The sequence below is a fragment of the Lepidochelys olivacea genome, assembly GCF_965140295.1.
Source record: "Lepidochelys olivacea isolate rLepOli2 genome assembly, chromosome: 2".
NCBI lineage: Eukaryota > Metazoa > Chordata > Testudines > Cheloniidae > Lepidochelys > Lepidochelys olivacea.
The window spans coordinates 24,888,222-24,911,163 of NC_140412.1; the positions used below are offsets into that span (position 1 = coordinate 24,888,222).

General features: G+C 40.4%; 1 protein-coding gene across 4 annotated transcripts in view; it reads right to left on the reverse strand.

Annotated features, from left to right (window-relative positions):
• The window catches only part of COL14A1 (collagen type XIV alpha 1 chain), a 173,899-nt gene that overhangs the window by 128,780 nt on the left and 22,177 nt on the right, over positions 1–22,942 (reverse strand). For 3 of the 4 annotated variants that reach the window (XM_084621150.1, XM_084621149.1, XM_084621151.1), the window contains exons 4-5: positions 22,458–22,601; positions 17,860–17,958 (exon numbers count right to left, since the gene is read on the reverse strand). The exons of the other annotated variant lie outside the window; for it this stretch is intronic. In XM_084621150.1, the coding sequence (XP_084477276.1) occupies positions 17,860–17,958; positions 22,458–22,601 (243 nt within the window). The remainder of the gene's footprint in view (positions 1–17,859; positions 17,959–22,457; positions 22,602–22,942) is intronic. 4 annotated transcript variants of the gene reach the window in all.

Below are 22,942 nucleotides of genomic sequence, written 5' to 3' on the forward strand. Positions count from 1 at the left end.
AGAGAGGAAGAGGTTGCACATGGACATAAGCAACACCACATGGAAAGAGGCCGAATCTCAGAAAGAGTGGTCTAATTTGCACCTAGTTTCAGATGTAGTTTGCAGAATGACATGTGATGTTTTACCTCCCTGTGACTTGGCACTTTGCTCCGCATTTCAAGAGCCAAAACACATGGTTCTTTTTCTGCTAGGAGTTGGGGTTATAACTCTTTCTGAGGCTGCACTATGTCATTTCCTTTCTTATTCGCTGTCACAGTGGGAAAGTAGAATAATATATCAGGAAGAGGAGGGATGGAGAGTTTAAGCAGATGGCAGTGATTGTACAATATGAATGGAAAAACCAAGATAGCTTAGTTCATAGGGTAACAAAGTATGAAAGGAAAGAAATTTGATGACAGATGTGAATGAAATGTAAGATGAGAATAGAGCAAGGATGAAATATGGAATTCAGTCCAGCACAGTATGATTTTATAAATATATGTATGTATGTGTGTGTGTGTGCGTGCGTGTGTGTGAGAGAGACATGATGGACAAGGATCTATTAATTATTATTACAACACTATGATATCAATATCTTTGCACTGAGATCAGAGTCTTATACACCACATATATTAAGGCAGGGACCAACCAGATGCATAAAACATGGCTGACCTTTCATTGAACCAAATATAAACATTGCTTGAATTTGAAGGACTTAAATGTTGGAACATCATCATGTTGTGAGATCAGCCCAGCAAGCTCAGGAGCTCATCCCTGAACCACAGGCGAATATGAGGCCAGCCCTTTCCCATGCATCTGTGTCTGTCCCAGAAAATTCTTTTAGTTCAAGCAGCGGAAAAACAAATTCTGTGGGCACTTGGTTTTGTTTCCCAAGTGCAAAGACACATCTTAATATCCAAACCACACACAATCAGCAAATTCAGTAATCCTTACAAGGGAGAAAAAAAACAAAGGTTATTTCAGGGATAATGCTAAACTGGAAGTTTTTAATAAAAGTTATAGCCAGAAACCCAGAAACTTGATTAAATATATTTGGTGACTACTCTTCAGATCTGCAGCAGACAGTCAGCAATTCTTTTTAACCATCCTTCTTCAAAATCAAATGGTATTACAAAACAAACCAAATGTACTTTTAAAGTAATCAATAGATCTATTTAATTTACAAAATATTTAGGATTCTTTCCTATATCCTAACAAGAATTACTGAATGTACATTTACTTGAGAGATGGGTTAAAATAACTGGTGTTTCCTGGTTGAATCGTAGCCCTACTGGCCATGTAGTATTCCCTGTGTGAAGTGCATGAAACTTCAGAAACTCTTTCACAGATTGCAGGGATAGTTCTATTTCTCTTCACTCTTTGGTACTGTATTTGAGTGTGCTGATGTTTTAAATGCAACAGCTGTTCTGAGGATTAACAAACAACTTTTCAACAAATCAGATTGTAAATTTTATTTATATGGACGCATTTACTCATCATTTCAGTACAACAAATATGCTACTATTTAAGAAACACATCTTAATCATGCTCTTCAGGGAATTAGACATGCCACTCAATTATAATTCAAGACTGTTGAGTGTCAGGTTCTCTCAAAACTGCCTCAAATGGTTACTCCCAGATATTAACACAAAACATTCTCACAAGGTTGATATGTCATTAAGCCACAGGAAGAGACATGGGCCATATTGTGCCATAAATTTTTCAATGGAACTCAGTGGAGGATTGTGTTGAAAGAATCATGTCAGCATATGGTTCATGAGAAGGAAACGTTTTTTAAATACCAGTAAAGCACATCATTAGTCCCTTGATCACATTACATGATTTACTGTATATTATTTGCTAGAAAATATTTACATGTTTAAACAAAATTTATGAGCATATATAATATATGCAGCCATATTTTCGGAATTATTAATTTTGGGTGCTATGAGGTTTGCGTGTCCAACTTACAAAACCTTGAGTGACATGCTGGCTTCACTGAAGTCAAAGAGAGTTTTGTTTTTAACTTCAATACGGCCAGGATTTCACTATGTGCGTCGGATCTGTAGAGATGCTGAAGTCAATGGGAGCACTGGATCAGCAACACTCCTGAAAATAAGGCATTAGGTGGCTCACATTGGTGTTTGCAAAGTACTTTGAGACCCTGACTGAAAGATGCCATGAGACTGACCTGGCAGTCTTTACTCCTATACTTCCACTGAATTCCAAAGAATGATACTAGACAGGTATGACCGTGCGTACCATGATTTTCACCCTTTTTATAAGACTGTGATAAATTTTGTACAAGGTGTGCCCTGTGAGGTATTGTTTGAAAAACCTCAGTCTGATGAACATTATTATTCTGATGAAATGTGTGTGGCAACACTGTATGTACAGTTATAAGATTCTATTGTGTTACAGTCTTATAACGTGCTCCAAGTTTAAGGGCTTGTCTACACTGGCAATTTACAGCGCGGCACTTTCTCGCTCCGGGGTGTGAAAAAACAGCCCCCGGAGAGGAGCAAGTTCCAGTGCTGTAAAGCGCCAGTGTAGACAGTGGCAGCTGTGCCCTTCATGGAGGTGGGTTTTTTAGAGCCACCGCGACCCCACAAGCCACATGAAACCGCTGCCACAGCAGCGCTTTAGCACTGACAGTGTAGACTAGCCCTAAGAAAATCACGCCCCAGCCAGATTATCAAAGACAGCGATTGTGGAATCTCCGTCTTTTCCGAGGTTTGTAAGAACAGGTTGGACAAAGAGCTGTCAGCGATGTTCTAGTTTTCCTTGGTCCTGCCCCAGCACAGGGGGCTGGACTTGATGACTTCTCAGTGTCCCTTCCAATCCTACATTTCTATGATTCTATGAATCCATGTCACACAGCACCTGCCATATGCTACCTCTCTTTTCTTGTTACATTAAATATTTATATTACAGTAGTTCCTAAACGCCCCAACTGCGACTGGATCCTCATGGTAATAAGTACTGTGCAAACACAGAAAAGAGGTAATCCTTGTCCTGAAGGGGTTGCAATCCAAAAACATGCAAACTAAGCAGACGGGATGGGGATAGGGATAAGGATACAATGCACAAGTCAAAGGAATCTACCGAAGTCTTAGCACAGATTTTTTAGTTACATGGACTTAATTTTTGTTTTTTAAGTGGAGGAAGAAATGGGGAGGAAGGGATTATGAAAGAGGAACAGTCAAAATTTGTCGCTTACCTAGCCATGATCAGGGGTTCCTGGCTGAGCCTAACCATGGTTATCTCAGAAGGGGAGAAATACAGACTCTCAATTCGGCAGGTTCCAAGCCAAAACTAGGGCTGTCGACTGATCGCAGTTAACTCACACGATTAACTCAAAAAAATTAATCGCGATTAATTGCAGTTTAATCGCACTGTTAAACAATAGAATACCAATTGAAATGTATTAAATATTTTAGATGTTTTTCTACATTTTCAAATATATTGTATTCTGTGTTGTAACTGAAATCAAAGTGTATATTATTTTATTACAAATATTTGCATGGCAAAAATGATAAACAAAAGAAATAGTATTTTTCAATTTACCTCATACAAGTATTGTAATGAAATCTCTTTATCATGAAAGTTTAACTTATAAATGTAGAATTATGTACAAAAAATAACTGTATTCATAAATAAAAGAAGGTAAAACTTTAGAGCCTGCAAGTCCACTCAGTCCTATTTCTTGTTCAGCCAGTCACTCAGACAAACAAGTTTGTTTACATTTGCAGGAGATAATGCTGCCCGCTTCTTGTTTACAATGTCACCTGAAAGTGAGAACAGATGTTCGCATGGCACTGTTGTAGCCGGCATTGCAAGATATTCACGTGCCAGATGCACTAAAGATTCATATGTCCCTTCATCTTCAACCACCATTCCAGGGGACATGCGTCCATGCTGATGATGGGTTCTGCTCAATAACAATCCAAAGCAGTGCAGACCGATGCATGTTCACTTTCGTCATCTGAGTCAGATGCCACCAGCAGAAGGTTGATTTTCTTTTTTGGTGGTTTGGGTTCTGTAGTTTCCGCATCTGAGTGTTGCTCTTTTAAAACTCCTGAAAGCATGCTCCACACCTCAGCCCTCTCAGATTTTGGAAGGCACTTCAGATTCTTAAACCTTGGGTTGAGTGCTGTAGCTATCTTTAGAAATCTCACATTGGTACCTTCTTTGCATTTTGTCAAATACGAGTGAAAGTGTTCTTAAAACAAACAATATGTGCTGGGTCATAATCCAAGACTGCTATAATATGAAATACATGGCAAAATGTAGCTAAAACAGAGCAGGAGACATACTATTCTCCCCCAGGGAGTTCAGTCAAAATTTAATTAATGCATTGTTTTTTTTAACAAGCATCATCAGCATGGAAGCATGTCCTCTGGAATGGTAGCTGAAGCATGAAGGGGCATATGAATGTTTAGCATAGCTGACACATAAATACCTTTTGGCACTGGCTACAAAAGTGCCATGCAAATGCCTGTTCTCACTTTCAGGTGATATTGTAAATAAGTAGCCAGCAGCATTATCTCCTGTAAATGTAAACAAACTTGTTTGTCTTAGCGATTGGCTGAACAAGAAGTAGGACTGAATGAACTTGTAAAACTTTAGTGCCTACATTGTTTTGTTTTTGAGTGCAGTTATGTAATAAAAAAATCTACTTTGTAAATTGCACTTTCACAATAAAGAGATTGCATTATGGTACGTGTACGAGGTGAATTGAAAAATACTATTTCTTTTGTTTATAATTTTTACAGTGCAAGTATTTGTAATAAAAATAATAATATACAGTAAGCACTGTACACTTTGTATTCTGTGTTGTAATTTAAATCAATATATTTGAAAATGTAGAAAAACATCCAAAAATAGTTTAAAAATTTCAATCGGTATGCTATTGTTTAACAGTGCAATTAAAACTGTGTTTTTTTAAATCATGATTAATTTTTTGAATTAATCGCATGAGTTAACTGTGATTGACAGGCCTGCATGCTATGATTGTTTAACAGTGTGATTAATTTTTTAATTGCGCTATTAATTGTGATTAATTTTTTTAATCGCTTGACAGCCCTAGTCAAAACCCAACATCTTAGGGCTTGTCCACATGATGTGCACCAGAGGGCTGTAAAGTGTAGAACAGTCTAAAGTTTAGCGCTCTAGTTGTACTGTGAAGACCCTTCCGAGGTGCTCCAAAAGGTACCTCGTGCGTTGCTGCAGTCCTGTAAGTAGTATGTTAATGCACACTCGCAACCTTTTAGTGTGTCAGCATGGTCTACACAGGACAGTTAGAGTGCAAAACTTTAGAGCGTGCTACAAGTCACACTCCTCGGGTGCACAATGCCACACATGTAGACAAGCCCTTAGACAACCAATGAAGACCGGGTCACCTGAATGTGTCACCTGAATAACAAACACAAAAACAGAATAATATTTGTCTCAAAGGCCAAAAATACTTCTGAAAAAAGAATTCCAAAAGACAGACAACACAACAAGAAAAAAAGAGCCTTGAAAGAACCTGATCCTGGATTCCTTGTGCACCCTATACTCTCACTGAAGTCAATGGGGGTTTGGAGTATGCAACAAATGCAGGATAAGGCCCTGAGCAGGTTAAAAAAAAAGTACTTTGTTGTATTCAGTGTTTATACCCAAATTATCTGCTTTAGCTGTCACATCGCTCACAAGAAATTTGTTCTGAACTTTTTATTTGATAGGTCTCTGTCCAGTGCAAAGTGTCTCATGATAGGATTGCCATCAATTCTTTTATACCTGTTACTCCTACACCAAGTATTAATATATAATTAAGGCTGAGATTTTAAAATGGATATTTTTAGTAAAAGTCACAGGCAGGTCACGGTCAAAAAAGAAAAATTCACGGAAGCCGTGACCTGTCCATGACTTTTACTAAAAATATCTGGGACAAAATGGGGATCTGCAGGTCCCCACACGGCCTGAAGGGGGCAGCTGTGCAGGGGTTAGGAGCCCCCTGCAGCAGCTGGGGGCTGTGGGGTCCCCCTGCTGCCTGTGCAGGGCTGTGGGGTGCCCCCGCAGCCCATGGCAGCCGGGAGCTGTGGGGTACTCACGCTACGCACAGCTTCAGGGGCCCACAGCCGGGAGCTCAGGGGTTTCCCCCGCTGCTCCCAGCAGCCAGGAGCTTGGGAGATCCCTGCCACCACCCATGGTGGCCAGGAGCTCAGGGGTTCTCTCACCACCAACAGCTCTGGGGGTTCTCCAGCTGCCTGCGGTGGCCAGGAGCTCTGGGAGTTCTCCGCCACCCACGGCGGCTGGGAGCTGCAGGGGCCGCCAAAGGCAGCAAGGGTACCCCGCCTGCGGACCCTGCAGCTTTCTACCACCACAGGCCGAAATCATGGAGGTCACTGGAAGTCACGGATTCCTTGACTTCTGCGACTAAATTGTAGCCTTATATATAATGTATCCCCCTGTAGGGAACTTGCTTTTGCCTTGCCACTCTCTATTCAGTAGTTAGAAGACTAGGAAACAATACCAATACCAAGATTATACACCCCTGCATTATCCCTAGATAATTATCTGTATGGTAGCACCTAGGAGCCTTAGTGATGGACCACAACCCCATCATGCTAAATGCCATAAAATGCAGAACAAGAAGACACTCCCTGCCCTTAGAGAGATTAAAATCTAATTGTGCTCCTTTCTTTCTAGGAGTTCACTGTTTTTCAAGTTTCTCTCATCCTCTATAATAGCCACGAATAATCTACTGAAGAGCCATGTTTCAGATTATTTTTCCCATTGCTACGTCGCCTTTTTTTCCAGAGTTTTGTCTAATTTTATTGTCTACCCATGTTTCTAATCTCACTAAGTCCCTTATTATTTCGCTAGCCTCACTCTGGTTTCTAGTACATCCCCATTTTGTAACATGTGTGAGTTGAACAGATGCAGACGACATGTGGGAAGCCCAGCTGTGTGACATCATATTATACCCCCTATGATTAATGAAGAAGTTAAATCAGACCAGACCTAACCATAACTCCTGAAGTACTTTACTAGACACTTTCCTCAATTTGATGTCTCTTATAACTATCCTTTACTTATGGTCTTTCATACTGCTTTAAAACCCAAGTGATAATTCTCATATCCAAGCCCATTTTAATTGGATTTTTAAGGGTAGACCCTTATGTAAAAGTCCTGTAGAATTTAATACAAAATGATTTTTGAACTCACTTATAGAATTAAAAAGAGAATCATAACCCTCATAGAGAATTCCGTGGGATGGTTAACTAAACTTTATACAAAGGACACTATTCTCTATTAAATGCTATAGATTTAGAAAGTAATTTCTATAGAATCCTATTTCACCATTATTATATTGTATAGGACTTTTCCATAAGGGGAGCTTCTATAATACAGCAGAGACACTGGCAGATCCTAAAACGGAATGTTTTTAGTTTTGTGCTTAAAAAAGGAGTTCAAATTTACCAATGTTATCATTTGAATTAAGTCAGCCAACACTATGGAGACCACAGGAATCTCTATGTTGACTTGGTACATGATTTGGCTCATCTTTAGTTGGGTTTTGTAGTGGCATTTAAAAATATAAAAATGTAGAGTCTGTAAAACCATAATTTACATGGTGGTCTGCTATCTGCCCTTAGCAGAAATGATTACTTTCCAGCATAATGCAGGGACGGACTGGATAGTAACACTTCATGAATACCAGCAGATGAACACAGTTGCCAGAAGAAAGGAAATTCCCATCACACAATGCATTGGGCACCTAGACTTCTGGGCTTTATTCTTAGTTCAGCCAGTGGCTGGCTCCCTGTGTGGTTTCTATGAGTCACTAAAGCCAAAATTTGCAAGTTTGGGATCTAAAGCTAGGTACTTTTATAACCCACAGGCACCTAAATAAACAGTGGCACTCAGAGAGGAAGATGATGTTTAGTTTTCCCAGATTCCTGGGTGAGCGCTTAAGCTGATTTTGGTTTGTAATGTTAGGAGGCACCCTTAGATATAGAACGCAGCCTTGGGTGGTGCTGACACCACCTGACAGAAGGATTACATCATTCTTAGGCTGACATCGTGTGTATTTGATTGAGACAAAATCTGAACATCTGAGGTTTTTTCCTTTTACAAAACCAACCAAATAGAGTTGCCCTCACTGAAATATGTTGACAGTTATAAAGAGATTTATAACTATCTGTAGACACAAACAGACAGATACACCATTACTGCTTGCAACTCACACTTTATTACTACTTCTTTGGAGAACAATGAAACACTGAATATTATGAAACTCTTAAGGCAGAAACATCTGCCACAGTTTGACAGCACCTGTAAGCCCTCTAGGTACTGAGCTAAATTGGGATATTGAGCTGGAAAGTTCTTAGGGGAGCAGAAAAGATGAGATAAGAGAGATATTTTACAGGAAAGAGTTGATTACCCTTCCAGACCGAACTACCATCCCTATCTTCCATCTCTAGTATTTATCACACATCTAATTTAAAACAAAAGTTCCAAACATGAGTGTTCAACAAAAGGTGATTTTTCCACATTCTACTAGTACTAGCTAAATAAACTGAACTGAAGCAAGGGCACTACTGAGGTTAAATTTGCCTCTAAAGCTGCTGACCTACAGCAACCTTGCAAATTTCCTGATATATGCTGCTCTAGGGCCTCATTCTCCAAACTATTATGCATATAAGACACTTTATATGCTCTATTATTTTCAGTGGGTCTACTTGTGTGAGCAAAGTTATTTCTGTAAGTAAACATTTGCAGGATTGTGCCCATTGAGCCCATCCATTTGTAGTATGGAGCCATCACAGTAATATTAATGAGAATATAATTCAGAGTCCAGTTAATTAAACTCTTCAAACTAGCAAATTAGGTTTCCAGCAGCAACTCAAAAGTGTTCCCTTCCAGTAGTGGAATCTCAATCTTCAGCTAAAACAACTGAGCTCAAGAGAAGAAGTGACATGAAGGAATGGAATGGAACAATTCATGCCAGACATCCTAATGTGAAGGTGGGGTCATCCCCTTGCTGACTGACAGTTGGTGAAGGATATTAATGGAGGTGCCAGCTCCAAAAATATCCCCATAACACTGAAACAAAATGAAAATTGGGGGGGCAGGATTGAGAAAGGATTAAAAAGATTCCCTCAGGAATTAGATGATAATGCAGAGGCCCCTCTCCCCTAGTCCCACATATTTGCAATTAAGTGGCAGGAGATCCATCCACCTCCATGAGGGAAAGACAGGGTCACCCAATTCTTAGCAACACACCTCCTCCCTGGTAAAGTTGTGTTCAATAGTTCTAGACTTCAATGGGCAGTTGTTCAATGGGCCTCTTGCAGTTGTGCACAGCTGTCACAACTCTTGTGCACTAGACAGCCCCAGCAGCATGGCAGAATTACGCAAATCCCATGAAGATATACAGACATGTTACTGAGTAAACAACCACCAAAAGATGTGCTCTCTCGTCCCTCTGACCACTGCCAGAACTCTGTTTGATGGAGGCTGGCTTTTAAAAAGGTGCTTTTTGACCTTTGACAGCAAACGAACATCTCTCCTGGATACGTTGGCCAGCTGTGGGACCAGCATTCATGCCATACCAGGTTTATCCATAGCTATAAAGCACCCATCACCATAGTTTTAATTCCTGCAAATCCACCATGACAATCCTTCAACGTGCAACTAAATATGGAAATCTATCTAAGGTGATTATGTGGCCTCCATTACTGTAGTATCTGAGCAGCTCACAATCTTTAATGTATTTATCCTCACAATGCCTCTGTGAGGTAGGCAAAAGCTATTATCCCCATTTTACAAATGGGGAATTGAAACAAACTAAGTGACTTGCCCAAGGTCACGTAGGAAGGCTATGGCAATGAAGGGTCTTAAATCCTGCACTCCCAAATCACAGACTAGTGCTCTAACCACTGGACTGGTCTTCCTCTCTGCAGCAGTGCATATGGACAGCATCCTACACATTTATTTATAGACATTTCTATAGTGCTAGATTGAAGTATGGATTAAAGCCAAGAGGACTGGAAACACCATGAATACATAAAATTTTTAACTTTTAACTTCCCATTCCAGTCTATAATATGATGTTCACAAGTTGCTCTTTGACATATGAGGTCAGGTTGCAGTATAGACCCATTCTAGTGTTAATGAGAATATAATTCAGAATTCACATTATAAATTATATAGATATATATGGAGAGAGAGAGAAAAAAATTTACTGTGCATTGTTGACTGGAATCTCCTTTCCTCTGGCAACTGTGTTTTATGGTATTTGTATGCTAGAGGCTGTACTAGTACATAATTTGAGTTACAGAGTTGTTACCTCATCTGCAAAGCTTACTGTAGTGTAGAAACAAAGGGATGTACCTGAGATGTATACCAAGTAATTACAGTTTATATCATCCCTTGAAAGAACTTATCCTGAAATTCACACAGCAGCATTGTGCAAAGAGATCACACTGGAAAAATTTTATTATGAAAGAAAATATTCATCAAAACAATAAAAGCACAGTTGTGTGGAGAGGCACACAACTTTTATTTTATTTATTCTAAGGGTAGTTTTGTTTCCAAATATTACAGAAAGATTTACAATACTGTTGGATGATATATAGTCTAGGAACAATTAATATACAGTTTACAACTTTAACTGCTAAAGATTACTATTAATTATTATACCACTTCATACATGGGAGAAGAGGAAAGGTCCTCTCATGGATTGGTAACTGGTTAAAATATAGGAAACAAAGGGTAGGAATAAATGGTCAGTTTTCAGAATGGAGGGAATGAACAGTGGTGTCCTCCAGGAGTCTGTACTGGGACCAGTCCTATTCAACATATTCATAAACGATCTGGAAAAAGGGGTAAACAGTGAGGTGGCAAAAATTGCAGATGATACAAAACTACTCAAGATAGTTAAGTCCCAAGTAGACTATGAAGAGCTACAAAAGGATCTCAAAAAACTGGATGACTGGGCAACAAAATGGCAGATGAAATTCAATGTTGATAAATGCAAAGTAATGCACATTGGAATACATTATCCCAATTATACATATAGAATGATGGGGTTTAAATTAGCTGTTACAACTCAAGAAAGATCTTGGAGTCATTGTGGACCGTTCTCTAAAAACATCCACTCAGTGTGCAGCAGCAGTCAAAAAAGTGAATAGAATGTTGGGACTCACTAGGAAAGGGATAGATAAGACAAAAATATCATTTTGCTTCTATATAAATCCATGGTACACCTTCTCATAACACAAGAACTAGGGTATGACCAGGGCTGGCTCTACCATTTCTGCCGCCCCAAGCAGTGAAAAAAACTGTCGCCACCGAATTGTGGCCGCAGACGGCAGGAGAGAGAAGCTGCTGCCGAATTGCTACCACAGCCGGCGGAACGGAGAAGCTGCCGTCAAATTGCTGCCGCCGCGGAAACTCTGCCGCCCCTTTCTGACTGCCGCCCCAAGCACCTGCTTGGAACGTTGGTGCCTGGAGTCAGCCCTGGGTATGACACCTTGGCACCCCAGTGTTCACCACTGTCATGTAATTAGGATATGTTTTGTACAAAGTCTGCCTTGTGAGGTATCATTCTAAAAGTCTTGATCTGCGAGACATTGATATCTTGTTGGATTGTATGTGCGATCATCGTATGTGAAATTATGAAGTTTGGCTATGCATGTGTTACTGAAATATGTTGTGAGGTTGAAAACACCCACAAGCAGCCTTTCAGGTACAACAGTAAAAAGGACAAACAATGTTGATGGCTTATTGAGGAAATACACACAAGCACAAGGATTACCTCAGGAACTGTGTACAATAGAAACCTCTCAGAGATAGCACTATACAATGGGAGCTGTTTGACCCAGGTCACAGCAAAAGAGCTCTCCAGCAAGTGGGAAGAAGATATAAAAGGGGGACAATGACATTATGATGGGACCTCACTCTCCCTACAACAACACCTGAGGAACAAAGACTGAACACCTGGAAACACCTGAGGAACAAAGACTGAACAGGGGGGAAGTGATGGTCTCAGGCTGGAGAGATTTCTAGCCTGTGTATGAAAACCTGGTAAACCCAATCTGCGAAGCCAAGGCAGCTCGTGCCTTAAGAATCCACCAGCCTGTTTATCACTCAGGATGAGAATTTGCTAATTCATATCCTACCTATCTACCTACAAAGGGCCAAACTCTGTATTCCTTTACTGAGTAAGACTCCCACTGAAGCCAGTGGGAATTTATTAATTGTTCAGTTAAGGACTGGAGAATTTGACCTCTTGGGGGATTTGATAGCAGCCTTCAACTACCTGAAGCGGGGGGGCTCCAAAGGGGATGGAGTTCGGCTGTTCTCTGTGGTGGCAGATGACAGAACAAGGAGCAATGGTCTCAAGTTGCAGTTGGGGAGATTGAGGTTGGATATTAGGAAAAACTATTTCACTAGAAGGGTGGTGAAGCACTGGAATCGGTTAACTAGGGAGGTAGTGGAATCTCCATCCTTAGAGGTTTTTAAGGCCTGGCTTGAAAAAGCCCTGGGTAGGATGATTTAGTTGGGGTTGGTCCTGCTTTGAGCAGGGGTTTTGACTAGATGACTCCTGAGGTCTCTTCCAACCCTAATCTTCTATGATTCTATGAATAAAGAAAAACAAGTTTCTGAGTAGCAGCATAGAACAATGCATAAAGAAGGCAAACGGATTAGTGCACAGTAAAAAAGTGTGACTAAAATTGAAAGAAATACATAGTGGCTGAGTGTCTATGGTAAAGAAAGAGCTTTGCAGTATATGCAAATATTTTTAAATCATTTTATGAAGCTGATGTTTTTGTAGTTGACTTTTCATCATTTTATAAGCAACTCCTGAATAAAATATGGGATGAGTTTTCCTCATGCTTACACTAGTGCTGAGAGAAATTTTTCACCAAAAACCATTTTTTCCCCCACACACAAAAATGAAGATTTGAGTCAATCAAAACACTTCGCAAATATTTTGCAAAATTCTTTTGGTAAACTAAAAAAATTATGAAAACCCCTTCCATGTTTTTATTTTTTGATTCAAAACTCTTTGTTTAGAAAGTTACTTCTATTATGTTTTTTAAAAAGCACAAAAAACTAAAACAAAATGTTTTGTTTGACCTGAGATTAAGGTTTTTGATTTTTTGGAATGGCCAAACTGAAAAAGTCAGTTACTTGCACAGCTATAGCTTACACTACTGTAAATCCTTGATTCAGAGCAGCATCACTATTCAGGACCTCATAAAGCATCTCCTGGACTTTAAGCAGATGCTTAAGTTCCACTGAAGTTAAGCAAGTGTTTACATGCACTCCTGAACAGGAATTAATTTAAGAACATGCTTAAATGCTTTACTGAGTTGGGGCATTTTCCAGGGGGGATAAACTGAAGGCAGTGGGGATAAACTGGTGTAAGTGAGAGGAGAATCTGGCCTGCATGTCTTAGGCCTCGTCCACACTACCTGGGGAGATCGATCTAAACTATACAACTTCAGATATGTGACTCCCCTTGTGCTTCTCATCCAGGTGGAGTACAGGAGTCAATGGGAGAACAATCTATGGTCACTTTAGTGGGTCTTCACTAGACCCACTAAATCAACTGCTGATGCATCGATCACCATGCGTCAATCCCCCAGTAAGTGTAGACAAGTCCTTAGTTTCTTTCTAACAGGTTGTAAGAAATATCTGAAGCCCTCAGAAAAGCTTTTTGAAGAGAATAGGATACATCTGAGAATCTATGAACCACTGTATGGACTGAAACAGAAAAACACTTGTGGAGAGTTGTCGGAAAAAACTAAAACATCTGAAGAAGCATAGAATGTATTAACCCCTTTTCTTGCACAGAAAGGAGCTTTGTGCACAAACTGGCTGGAGAACTGACCAGGTACAATTGCTGGAAGATGAGTGGGCTGAAAGAGGTTGAGATTCTGTTAACTTTATTTGGAGAGTGAGAAAGCATTCCCGACACATTAATGTGTGTGTGAAGTAGTCAGGGTCTCTTGTTCTTCTTTCTGGAACAATTAGAGTGGAAAGTTTTCCTGGGTGCCTGCATTAAAGAGCTCAGACCTGCACTCCTTACTGAGGGACACCACCCCTTGAAGTCAAAAGATGTCTCAATAAATTGGGAATGCAGGATCATGGATGAGGCACTGGACCTATTGAAGTCAGTGTGAGTTTTCCTATATTTAAATGTGCACTCCTAGAGCAATCCTATCAGACGAACATGGCTGCTACTCTGAAACCTATCAGTTAAGTATTTTCAGCCATAAAATTCAGTGATCGACTTGCTTTTGTCCTTTTTACAAACTCCATAGGTAAGCTAAGAACATTTTCTAAGAGGTTCTAACAGCATAAGGTAGCTGCCACATATTCTGCTCTCTCACATAATGTCAATATTCAGTTCTACCATACTTTATTAAACAAATTATTGTTGTTCATTAACAGCTTTACCTCAAGATGTTGGGTTGGATTCTCTGCTCCACCAAGTTCAAAACCAGCCAGAGGGTTGCCCTGGAGGATTCTTCAGCCTGTAAGAGGAATCTCTGGGTATGTCTACACTGCAATAAAACAACTTGAGGGCTGGCCTGTGTCAGCTGACTTGGGTTTGCGGGGCTTGGCCAGTGGGGTTATAACATTGCAATGTAGGCATTCAGGCATGGGCTGGAGCCCAGGCTCTGGGATGCTCTGACAGTGTAAAACTGTCAGAGGCTGTTTAGCGCCTTCCTGTGCCAGCTGCCCACGCCATCTGTGGTATAAGGGGGAGAAGGGGACATGAGAGGAGCAGTGTATCATGGAGCTCCACTACACGTGATATACTCCACTGACACAAGGTCTGCCTACGTATTCTAGAGGTGGAACAGCAGAGTGCGTACTCTAACTTCCACTGGCCACATGGCAGAGGATGAAAAGACACTGTGGCAGCTCCCTGGAATTGCTACTTTGTGATGCATCCCAAGTGCATCAGGGACATTATTTCTAGTCTTAAAATGTCAGAATCATCTTGAATTGCAATACTAGTGAAGCTCCTATAAGTCAGTCTAGTGTCTGCCCAATGCTCTCTTTCAAAGCATATATTCTACTATTGAATACCTTTCTCATACCATTATTATAGCTTCAAAAGTGATCTTGATCAACATGTGTGTTCGCATGCATGCACTTTATATTATATAACACACACAAATTCTTTGAGTCTATTTCGACTGCTATATTTGAGGGGTTTAATTATGCTTATATTAATACCCAGATTTTTAATTTTGGCATGAAGCAATTTATTGCTGGTCTCAGTTCATTTAGTCATGTTCAAAAAGTGTTTAATATCAAATGTCTAAGCATCATTTTTTATACTTTACCATGTTATTTTGTTCTTAACAATGTTTTAATCGGTCTTTCCCCAACTCCTCCCTCATTTCTTTTGAGCTCTCTCAAATCCAGAAGTATAAACTAAAGTGTTTAGCTATCAACTCATACAATTTGGATAACATTATTCTTCCTGCACCAATGTACCATTCTAGGTTCACTTCTGTCCTATGTATTTTACCACAGATGCAGTCGTATTCTACATAAAAGGTTTTTGCTAATACTGTCGTCCAACTCCCATTAAAATCAATTGGCCTGAACTGCCATTACATTAAATAAAATCTGCACCTGTACAAAGTGAAAGTCTGCGCAAGGTTTAAGCCAGTGAAGAATCCAGCCTAATGATATCTTTATGTTGACTTAAATGGGGTTGGATTGGGAACAGAGCTGTACTGAATTAAAGTCAGGATCCACAAAAATAGCTACAAATAGGGCAAAAAAGTGAGCTATTTCCAAGTTTTACTTTACCCCAGCACACACCCCAGCTTCACAGAAAACCTTCAGACAAGACCAACAGTTTTTCATAGAAAACTTTTGCATTTCTTCTGAGCATATGGCACACTTCCATTTTGGTATTCAGTACTAACCATCAGTATTTACATGGAATGTGAAGACCTTCAGAGAACTAAAGCAAGTTCTGAAGTTAAAAGATTTAATAATTTTTTTAAAGGACTGAATCATGACATGGGGAGGCAACAGACCACAACTTTCTTGTGCCAGCTTCATCCTCCTTTCTCCAAACTTTGCAGATAGACTTAGTTCTGCCTCTACTTCTGGTCTTCCTGAAGGGTGTAGTAGATCCTCTCCTGAAATGTGGCTCAGGGACCTTCTCTCTCTCAGCCAATTCAACACTTTCTTCAAATGTTATTACAGGCCCAGCTTTTTCTCCCTGGCCTTTTTCACTTCTTAAGCCTCTAAACAATCACATCTTCCTTCCCTAACCATCTCATTTCCCCCAGCTCCCAAATATTTGACATTCTCCCAAATACTAGGTCAGATCACCTCCATCCATATTACATCAGCAGATGCAGCGCACAGTTTAGAGTACCATACATGCTAGTGAACTTCTTTCCAGAAACTTCTTTCCAGTAAACTTCTTTACATTCTGTATGGAACGTGAAGACTTAGTGGCAAATTGGTATGAACAATGCTGTACAAAACCAAACTGTATTAATTTAGATACTGTCTTGTAATTCCTTGCATAATGACAGGTTTCAGAGTAGCAGCCGCGTTAGTCTGTATTCGCAAAAAGAAAAGGAGGACTTGTGGCACCTTAGAGACTAACCCATTTATTTGAGCATGAGCTTTCGTGAGCTACAGCTCACTTCGCCCATTTTTTCATGGTCTGTGTGTATAAAACATCCTCACTGCATTTTCCACTTTATGCATCCGACGAAGTGAGCTGTTGCTCACGAAAGCTCATGCTCAAATAAATGGGTTAGTCTCTAAGGTGCCACAAGTCCTCCTGTTCTTTTTGTCTTGTAATTATTGAACAGACATATAGGGTATAATCCGAAGCCCACTGAAATCAGTGGAAAGATTCCCATTGACTTCAGTGACCTTTGGACCAATAACATAGTGCTTGCACTACCATGATACAGAATAAAATGGCACTGGAGAGGTGAGAACCTTGCAACTGTCTATTTATTGCAGAAAGATTATCTCAAGCTCTTCTTGCCCTTGCTTGCTCTGCATATCGTAGATAAATGCTCATGGGAATAATTGCCTTCAGTGTTATTTCTGAAAGGAGGATTTCTTTTAAGAATTCAGAACCAACAGGAAGCTATGTTAGGTGTTAAATGCAGAATGGATTTTCTTGTATGTGCTATATATACTGGAAATGTTTCTGATGACTAGCCCAGTCGCATTACCCGTCCAAGTCTGCTACATTTATTTTTGTTAATCTGTAAAGAATCTCTCTCTCGCACTCAAAATCAAAACATCTAAAATAAAACTTGTGTAATGACACATAATGACATGTAATGCATGCATAAAACAGACATTTGTACATTAAAATCAGGTAGTTATGCAAGGTTGATTCTAGAGGGCAAAGTAATAAAATATGACAATTTCACATCAGTTCCAAGCATGAAAGTCATATTTAATTCTGTCATTATTATATATATACTATGTTGTATATTGACTAATGAATGGAAGTGAAGAAATCAGGCAAGACTATCTGTTTTATGCAGGTTCAAAAGAATACTTTCAATTATTTTTCATGCTGTTTAGTTTTAAAAAACTCTGTTTAAAGATGAAAAATAGAACAGCAAAGTAAAGAAAACTTTCTATTGTAGCTAATCAAATATCCAGGGTGAATAAAATTGCCTTTTACTTATATTTAATTGCTATAATTGCCATCAATGCAATTAAATGCAGATAATTATCTTGGAACACAAGTGAAAAAAAAGTCACTTATCTGTAATGAGGAAAATGGTCAGTGTAATGGCAGAGTTATATATTTAACTGGCTATTAATGTGACATCACAAAATCATATTTTTTGACATTCTGACCTTCTGTAGATGGAGATGGTTTACTCCCGTACCCTTGACCTTCTGTACCCTTGACCTTGGATTTACTTGATGTTTCCTTCTTTCTTTCTAGATCTTTAACTACAAAGATAAAAGGAAATGTATCAGACTGGGAAAAGCTTAGTTAAATGTATCATATTCTTCCCCCATACCAGAATCTTCATGCAACATTTGTACAATTTGCTTATGCAGCAAACGGCAATTGGGTTGTTTGTTTTCTAATCTCAGTCATGTTCTTGGTAGGTATTGGTGAGAGTGACTCCTCACTCAGGAGAGTCCCAGCACAGGAACATCAGTATCAGGACCTAAGTTGCTTCTACTAGCAGAACCCAAAGTTTAGGAGAGCCTTTGGTGATGGAAAATCTGCCCAGAGGAAAGACACAGGAGTGCAAACCTCCTGCTCCACCACCCCAGACAATTGGCCAGGATGGCTAGAGAGTGGGAATGGGTCAGGAGGACAGAATTCCTCTCCAGTCTCTGGCACCTGGTGAATTCATGCCAGCTACTATATCGCTCCATGAAGCCCATGCCTTGGGCTGCCTCCTTCCTGCCTTCTTCAGGGCACCACACACTCCCACAGGAGTAGGACAGGTCCATAGCTCAGACTCCCATTGTGCCTAGCCCTCACATGGGCTAAACAAGTTAGGGGTGGGTGTGAAGGCTCCTTACACCCTTCCCTCATCCCTCATACGTACTTATAAAGTACAGAAAATAAATTCTACCCAGATTAAAGCCTTTAATTTATATAGGGCTGATTTATGACCAGCATTGATCATTATTTATATTATACTGTGCATAGAGGCCCCAGCCAAGATCAAAAGCCTCCTTGTGCTAGGCATTAACACATAGTAAGAGAGACTCTCACTGCCCCAAAGAGCTTACAAGATAAATAGACATGACAGGTGAAGGATAGAGAGGAAATATTATCCCTGTTTTGCAGAACTGAGACCAGAGATATTAAATAATTCACCCAAATTCCCAGACACTGCCTGTAACAGAGCCAGGAATTAAACATAGATCTGTTGAATCACAATCCAGTTCATAACCCCAGAACAATCCTTCCAATCTCTACAGTGCTGCACAGGGAGTAAGGGAGATACAAGTCTCCATTCTACAGTGTTGATACCTACATTGCAGGTTCCAGTGGGTGGAGAGGGGAGCAGCCTCTGCAGGCCTGCTATCCTCTCATCCTCACCCCAGAGCAAATGGGAGGCAAGTGCATGAATCCTGGTGGAAAATAATTGGAGTCTTGACTTCTTCCCCAGCACACAATGGCCAGCACAGCTGTGTGGGGGCAGAGATGGGATGCTATCTTTGTCATGTCAATACCAATAGCAGATTACTTACCCCAGGAGCAAAGCGGGAGAACTGTGATTCAGAGACAATTCTCTCCTTTGTCTGCTCTTGGAATAGTGAATCCACACTCTACCCTTTACTCAGGGCAGACTGAGACCCTCATGAGCTAGCCCATGATTAGGTTATGCCGACCCTCGAGCTACGGGTGTAACTTCCAGGTTGGGTAGACATACGTGCGCTAACTTTGATTGAGCTAGGACACTAAAAATAGAAGTATAGCTGCAGGGGCACAGGCAGTGGGATGAGGCAGCCACTCCAGTATGTACCTAGGGTCCCAGGTAGGATTGTACTCAGGGCGACTAGCCCATACTGCCATCTGCACTGCCATGGCTACGCTTCTATTTTTAGCACACTTGCTCACTCTGAACAATTCCATCTACCCGAGCCAGAAATTATACCTCCAGCTTGAAGTGTAGATGTACCCTAAGAACATCTGGACTCACATCTTACCCAGCCAAATCTTGCACTGAAGTGAAAGGGAGATATTGCCAGAGTACAAAAAAAAAAGGGAGAGAAGGGGTTCAAAAGGGAGCTACATAGATTTATGGAAGATGGGTCCATCAATGGCTATTTGCCAGGATGGGGAGGGATGGTGTCCCTAGCTTCTGTTTGCCAGATGCTGGGATTGGGTGACAGGGGATGGATCACTTGATGATAGCCTGTCTATTCATTCCCTTTGGGGCACCTGGCATTGGCCACTGTCAGAGGACAGGATACTGGGCTTGATGGATCTTTCGACTGACCCATTATGGCCATTCTTATGTTCTTATGTAAAGGACTTCATGATTTGGCCAATTGCAAGTGTTGCTTGAGTAAGGTCTGATTTGGCTTCAATAGCCACTGACTCCAGTGGCTGTTGAAGATGTCTACACACAAGACTGGTCTCCAAGTGGTGAACAGAGCACTAACATGAGAGACTTCTCACTAGAAGGCAAAAAAGCAAAGTAATTCTGGCAAAGAGCTGGCCATTCTTCTACAGAGACTAACCCTATGGAGTTGAAGACATTGTTAAAAATATTGCCTCTATAAAGCTTTAAAAGCCAAAAAAAAAAATCATTCACATATTTGCAGGATGATGAAATTGAATCTATTAGTGCATCTGTTCAATCTACCTCTTTCAGACAAAACTCCATTACAAGGCCTTACTTATTTTATACCTTTTTATTCTACTGTGATTTGTAAGCTATCACATAAGAATTGCATAACTGATCATGTAAAAGAAAATATAAATTATCCCAAGAATAACAGACTACTGCAAGCTGTTAAGATTTCTGTAGACTTGAAAAAAGAAAGACAAAAAACTTTGTACATTAACTAGAACTCAGAGTTTAAAATGCTGATGTGTTCAGTGTCCTGCTAGTCTCTCATGATTTTACTCTGGCCCTCCTTTCCCCTCCCCAAAAGCGCCTTGGAATAGTATAATCTTCCACAGTCCCAAGAATTAGTCATCACTTTGTCATGGGGGAAGAAAAAGCCATGAAAATGCAACATAAAAAAAGAAGGACTTGCATACACATTGTATCTGGCTTCATTCATACAGTCATTATACGGTCAAATGGCATCCAAGTCTCACTACAGCCAATGAAAACATGTTGCAGCTAAAGAAACAATATATTAAATAGATTGTAACCCCGGCATTCTAAAAATCAAGCTGCCAACTCTGCTTCTCCTGTGGAATACATCCAGTTACGAACAACCACAGCTCATACTTTGGAAGCTTGAGTAGCCATTCTATAGGTTTTTCTTTAATGCTAAAGTAACCTGTGGTTTTGCGGGTTTTGCAACCAGTGGTATTTAAAATAATAAATACAGGCACTGGGGAATTCCGAGAAGGACTTGACATGGCCTCTACATCAAGTAATCAGCACTTGTTATCATGTGCTGGAGAGGAGAGGAGGGTGGTCTAGCAATTAGAACAGTGATTGGCAGACCCCATTACACGGTTAGAAACCTGAAGCACCAGCACCTCAGATACTAAAAATGTTCACACACGGTGTTTTGTAGGAAGGGGATTCAGGAAAAATTACTTCCCTACCCCCAGGCTATTTGGTCTTTGGTTCTGTGGACTAAATCTGTCCTGATCAGTCTTTAATTGAGTTCCAGAAGGGCTTGGCTACACTTAAAACGCTGCAGCTGCACTGCTGTAGCACTTCAGTGAAGACAGTACCTAGGCCACCGGAGGGGTTCTCCTGCCGGCCTAGGTACTCCATCTCCCCGAGAGGCGATAGCTAGGTAGATGGGAGAATTCTGCCATCAATCCAGCACCATCTACACTGGAGGTTAGTTTAGTTTAACTGAGTCACTTATGGGCATGGATCTTTCACACCCCTCAGAGACATAGTCATACTGACCTAATTTCCTAATGTAGATTAGGCCTGAGATGTAAATCAGGGCAGAAAGCTCACCTAACTAATCAACACACCCTCAGACAGAACACATTTATCCTTTTCTGTATATACCCCGGACCCTCGCTAGAACGCGGGATTTGGGTTCCATGCGTGGTACTGCGTTAACGCGGGGACCGCGTTAAAATGAATTGCAATTAAAGTAATTAAATTTGGGATCCATGGCCGCCACCGCATTATATGCGAATTCGCGCTATATAGACATGTGTTCTAGCGAGGGTCCGGTGTATTTGTTTGGGTTTTGCAGGATCATGTGCTGAACATATTAGGCCAGATTCTCAACAGATGTAAACTGACATAGCGCCATTAAACAGAGCTGTACTGACTTACACCAGCTGAGCATCTGGCCTATCATATGTTCAAAGTTTTAAGACTTACCCGTGGCTTCCCTGACCCCATTCTAAGAATTACACTGGAAATCCATGAAAAAGTGAAGAAATAAAAAAAGATATTCCTTTCATTTCCTCCCACTCACAATTCCCTTTTTATGAGTCATGGGCTATTTTCACAAGGGAAAGGAGAAAATTAAAGGAAATGTTAATAGCCCAAAGTTTTTAGTTTAGAATCCCTGCTACTAAGATTTCTTGCATGATGTCTGATAAAGCCAGACTTTGTATTACCAGGTGTACTCCACTGAAGTCAACAGACTTGCACCTTTTTACACCTGGCTGAAATTGGCTCTGTGTTCTCTATTGGTCTAAGTATTCATAACATGCTCATCTCTGTGGTATCTGAGTATACTGCACATATATAGATTGAAGAGGTATTTGGTAAGACAGTGCAATATGTGAGATATGATATATGCATACAGATACATACTTCTGAACTGCCCTTGTGCTGGCTTGCTCTCTTGGTCTTTATTGGATGCAATAATCTGAACTGCATAGCTTTGATCTGGAATAAGACCTTGAATAATTGCTTTGGTTGCACTGTTTTGAAGAGTTAGTTGATTGGTTTTTCCACCTGCAAGGAAACAAAAGGAGAAATAAAATCAGCGGCATAGTAAATAGTGAATGCTCTGATAAGGTAAATTACTACATTTTAAACCACTTAAACGTATACTTAAGCTACATTAAGTACGGTAATGACCAAAGTCCAGTCACTCATCACTGGTTGTCTGTTCCAAACCCTTGTCCCTTTGGAATGACACAGAGGACACCCCAGAAAAGCAGGGAGCCAGGTGGGCTGACATACTGTGTCCTTAAAAGGATGATTTCATGGGATGTACATTTTCTCCAAAACCTAACATGAATAACAGGTCAGACCTGGCTATGTGCACACATGTGAAAGCATGTACACACACA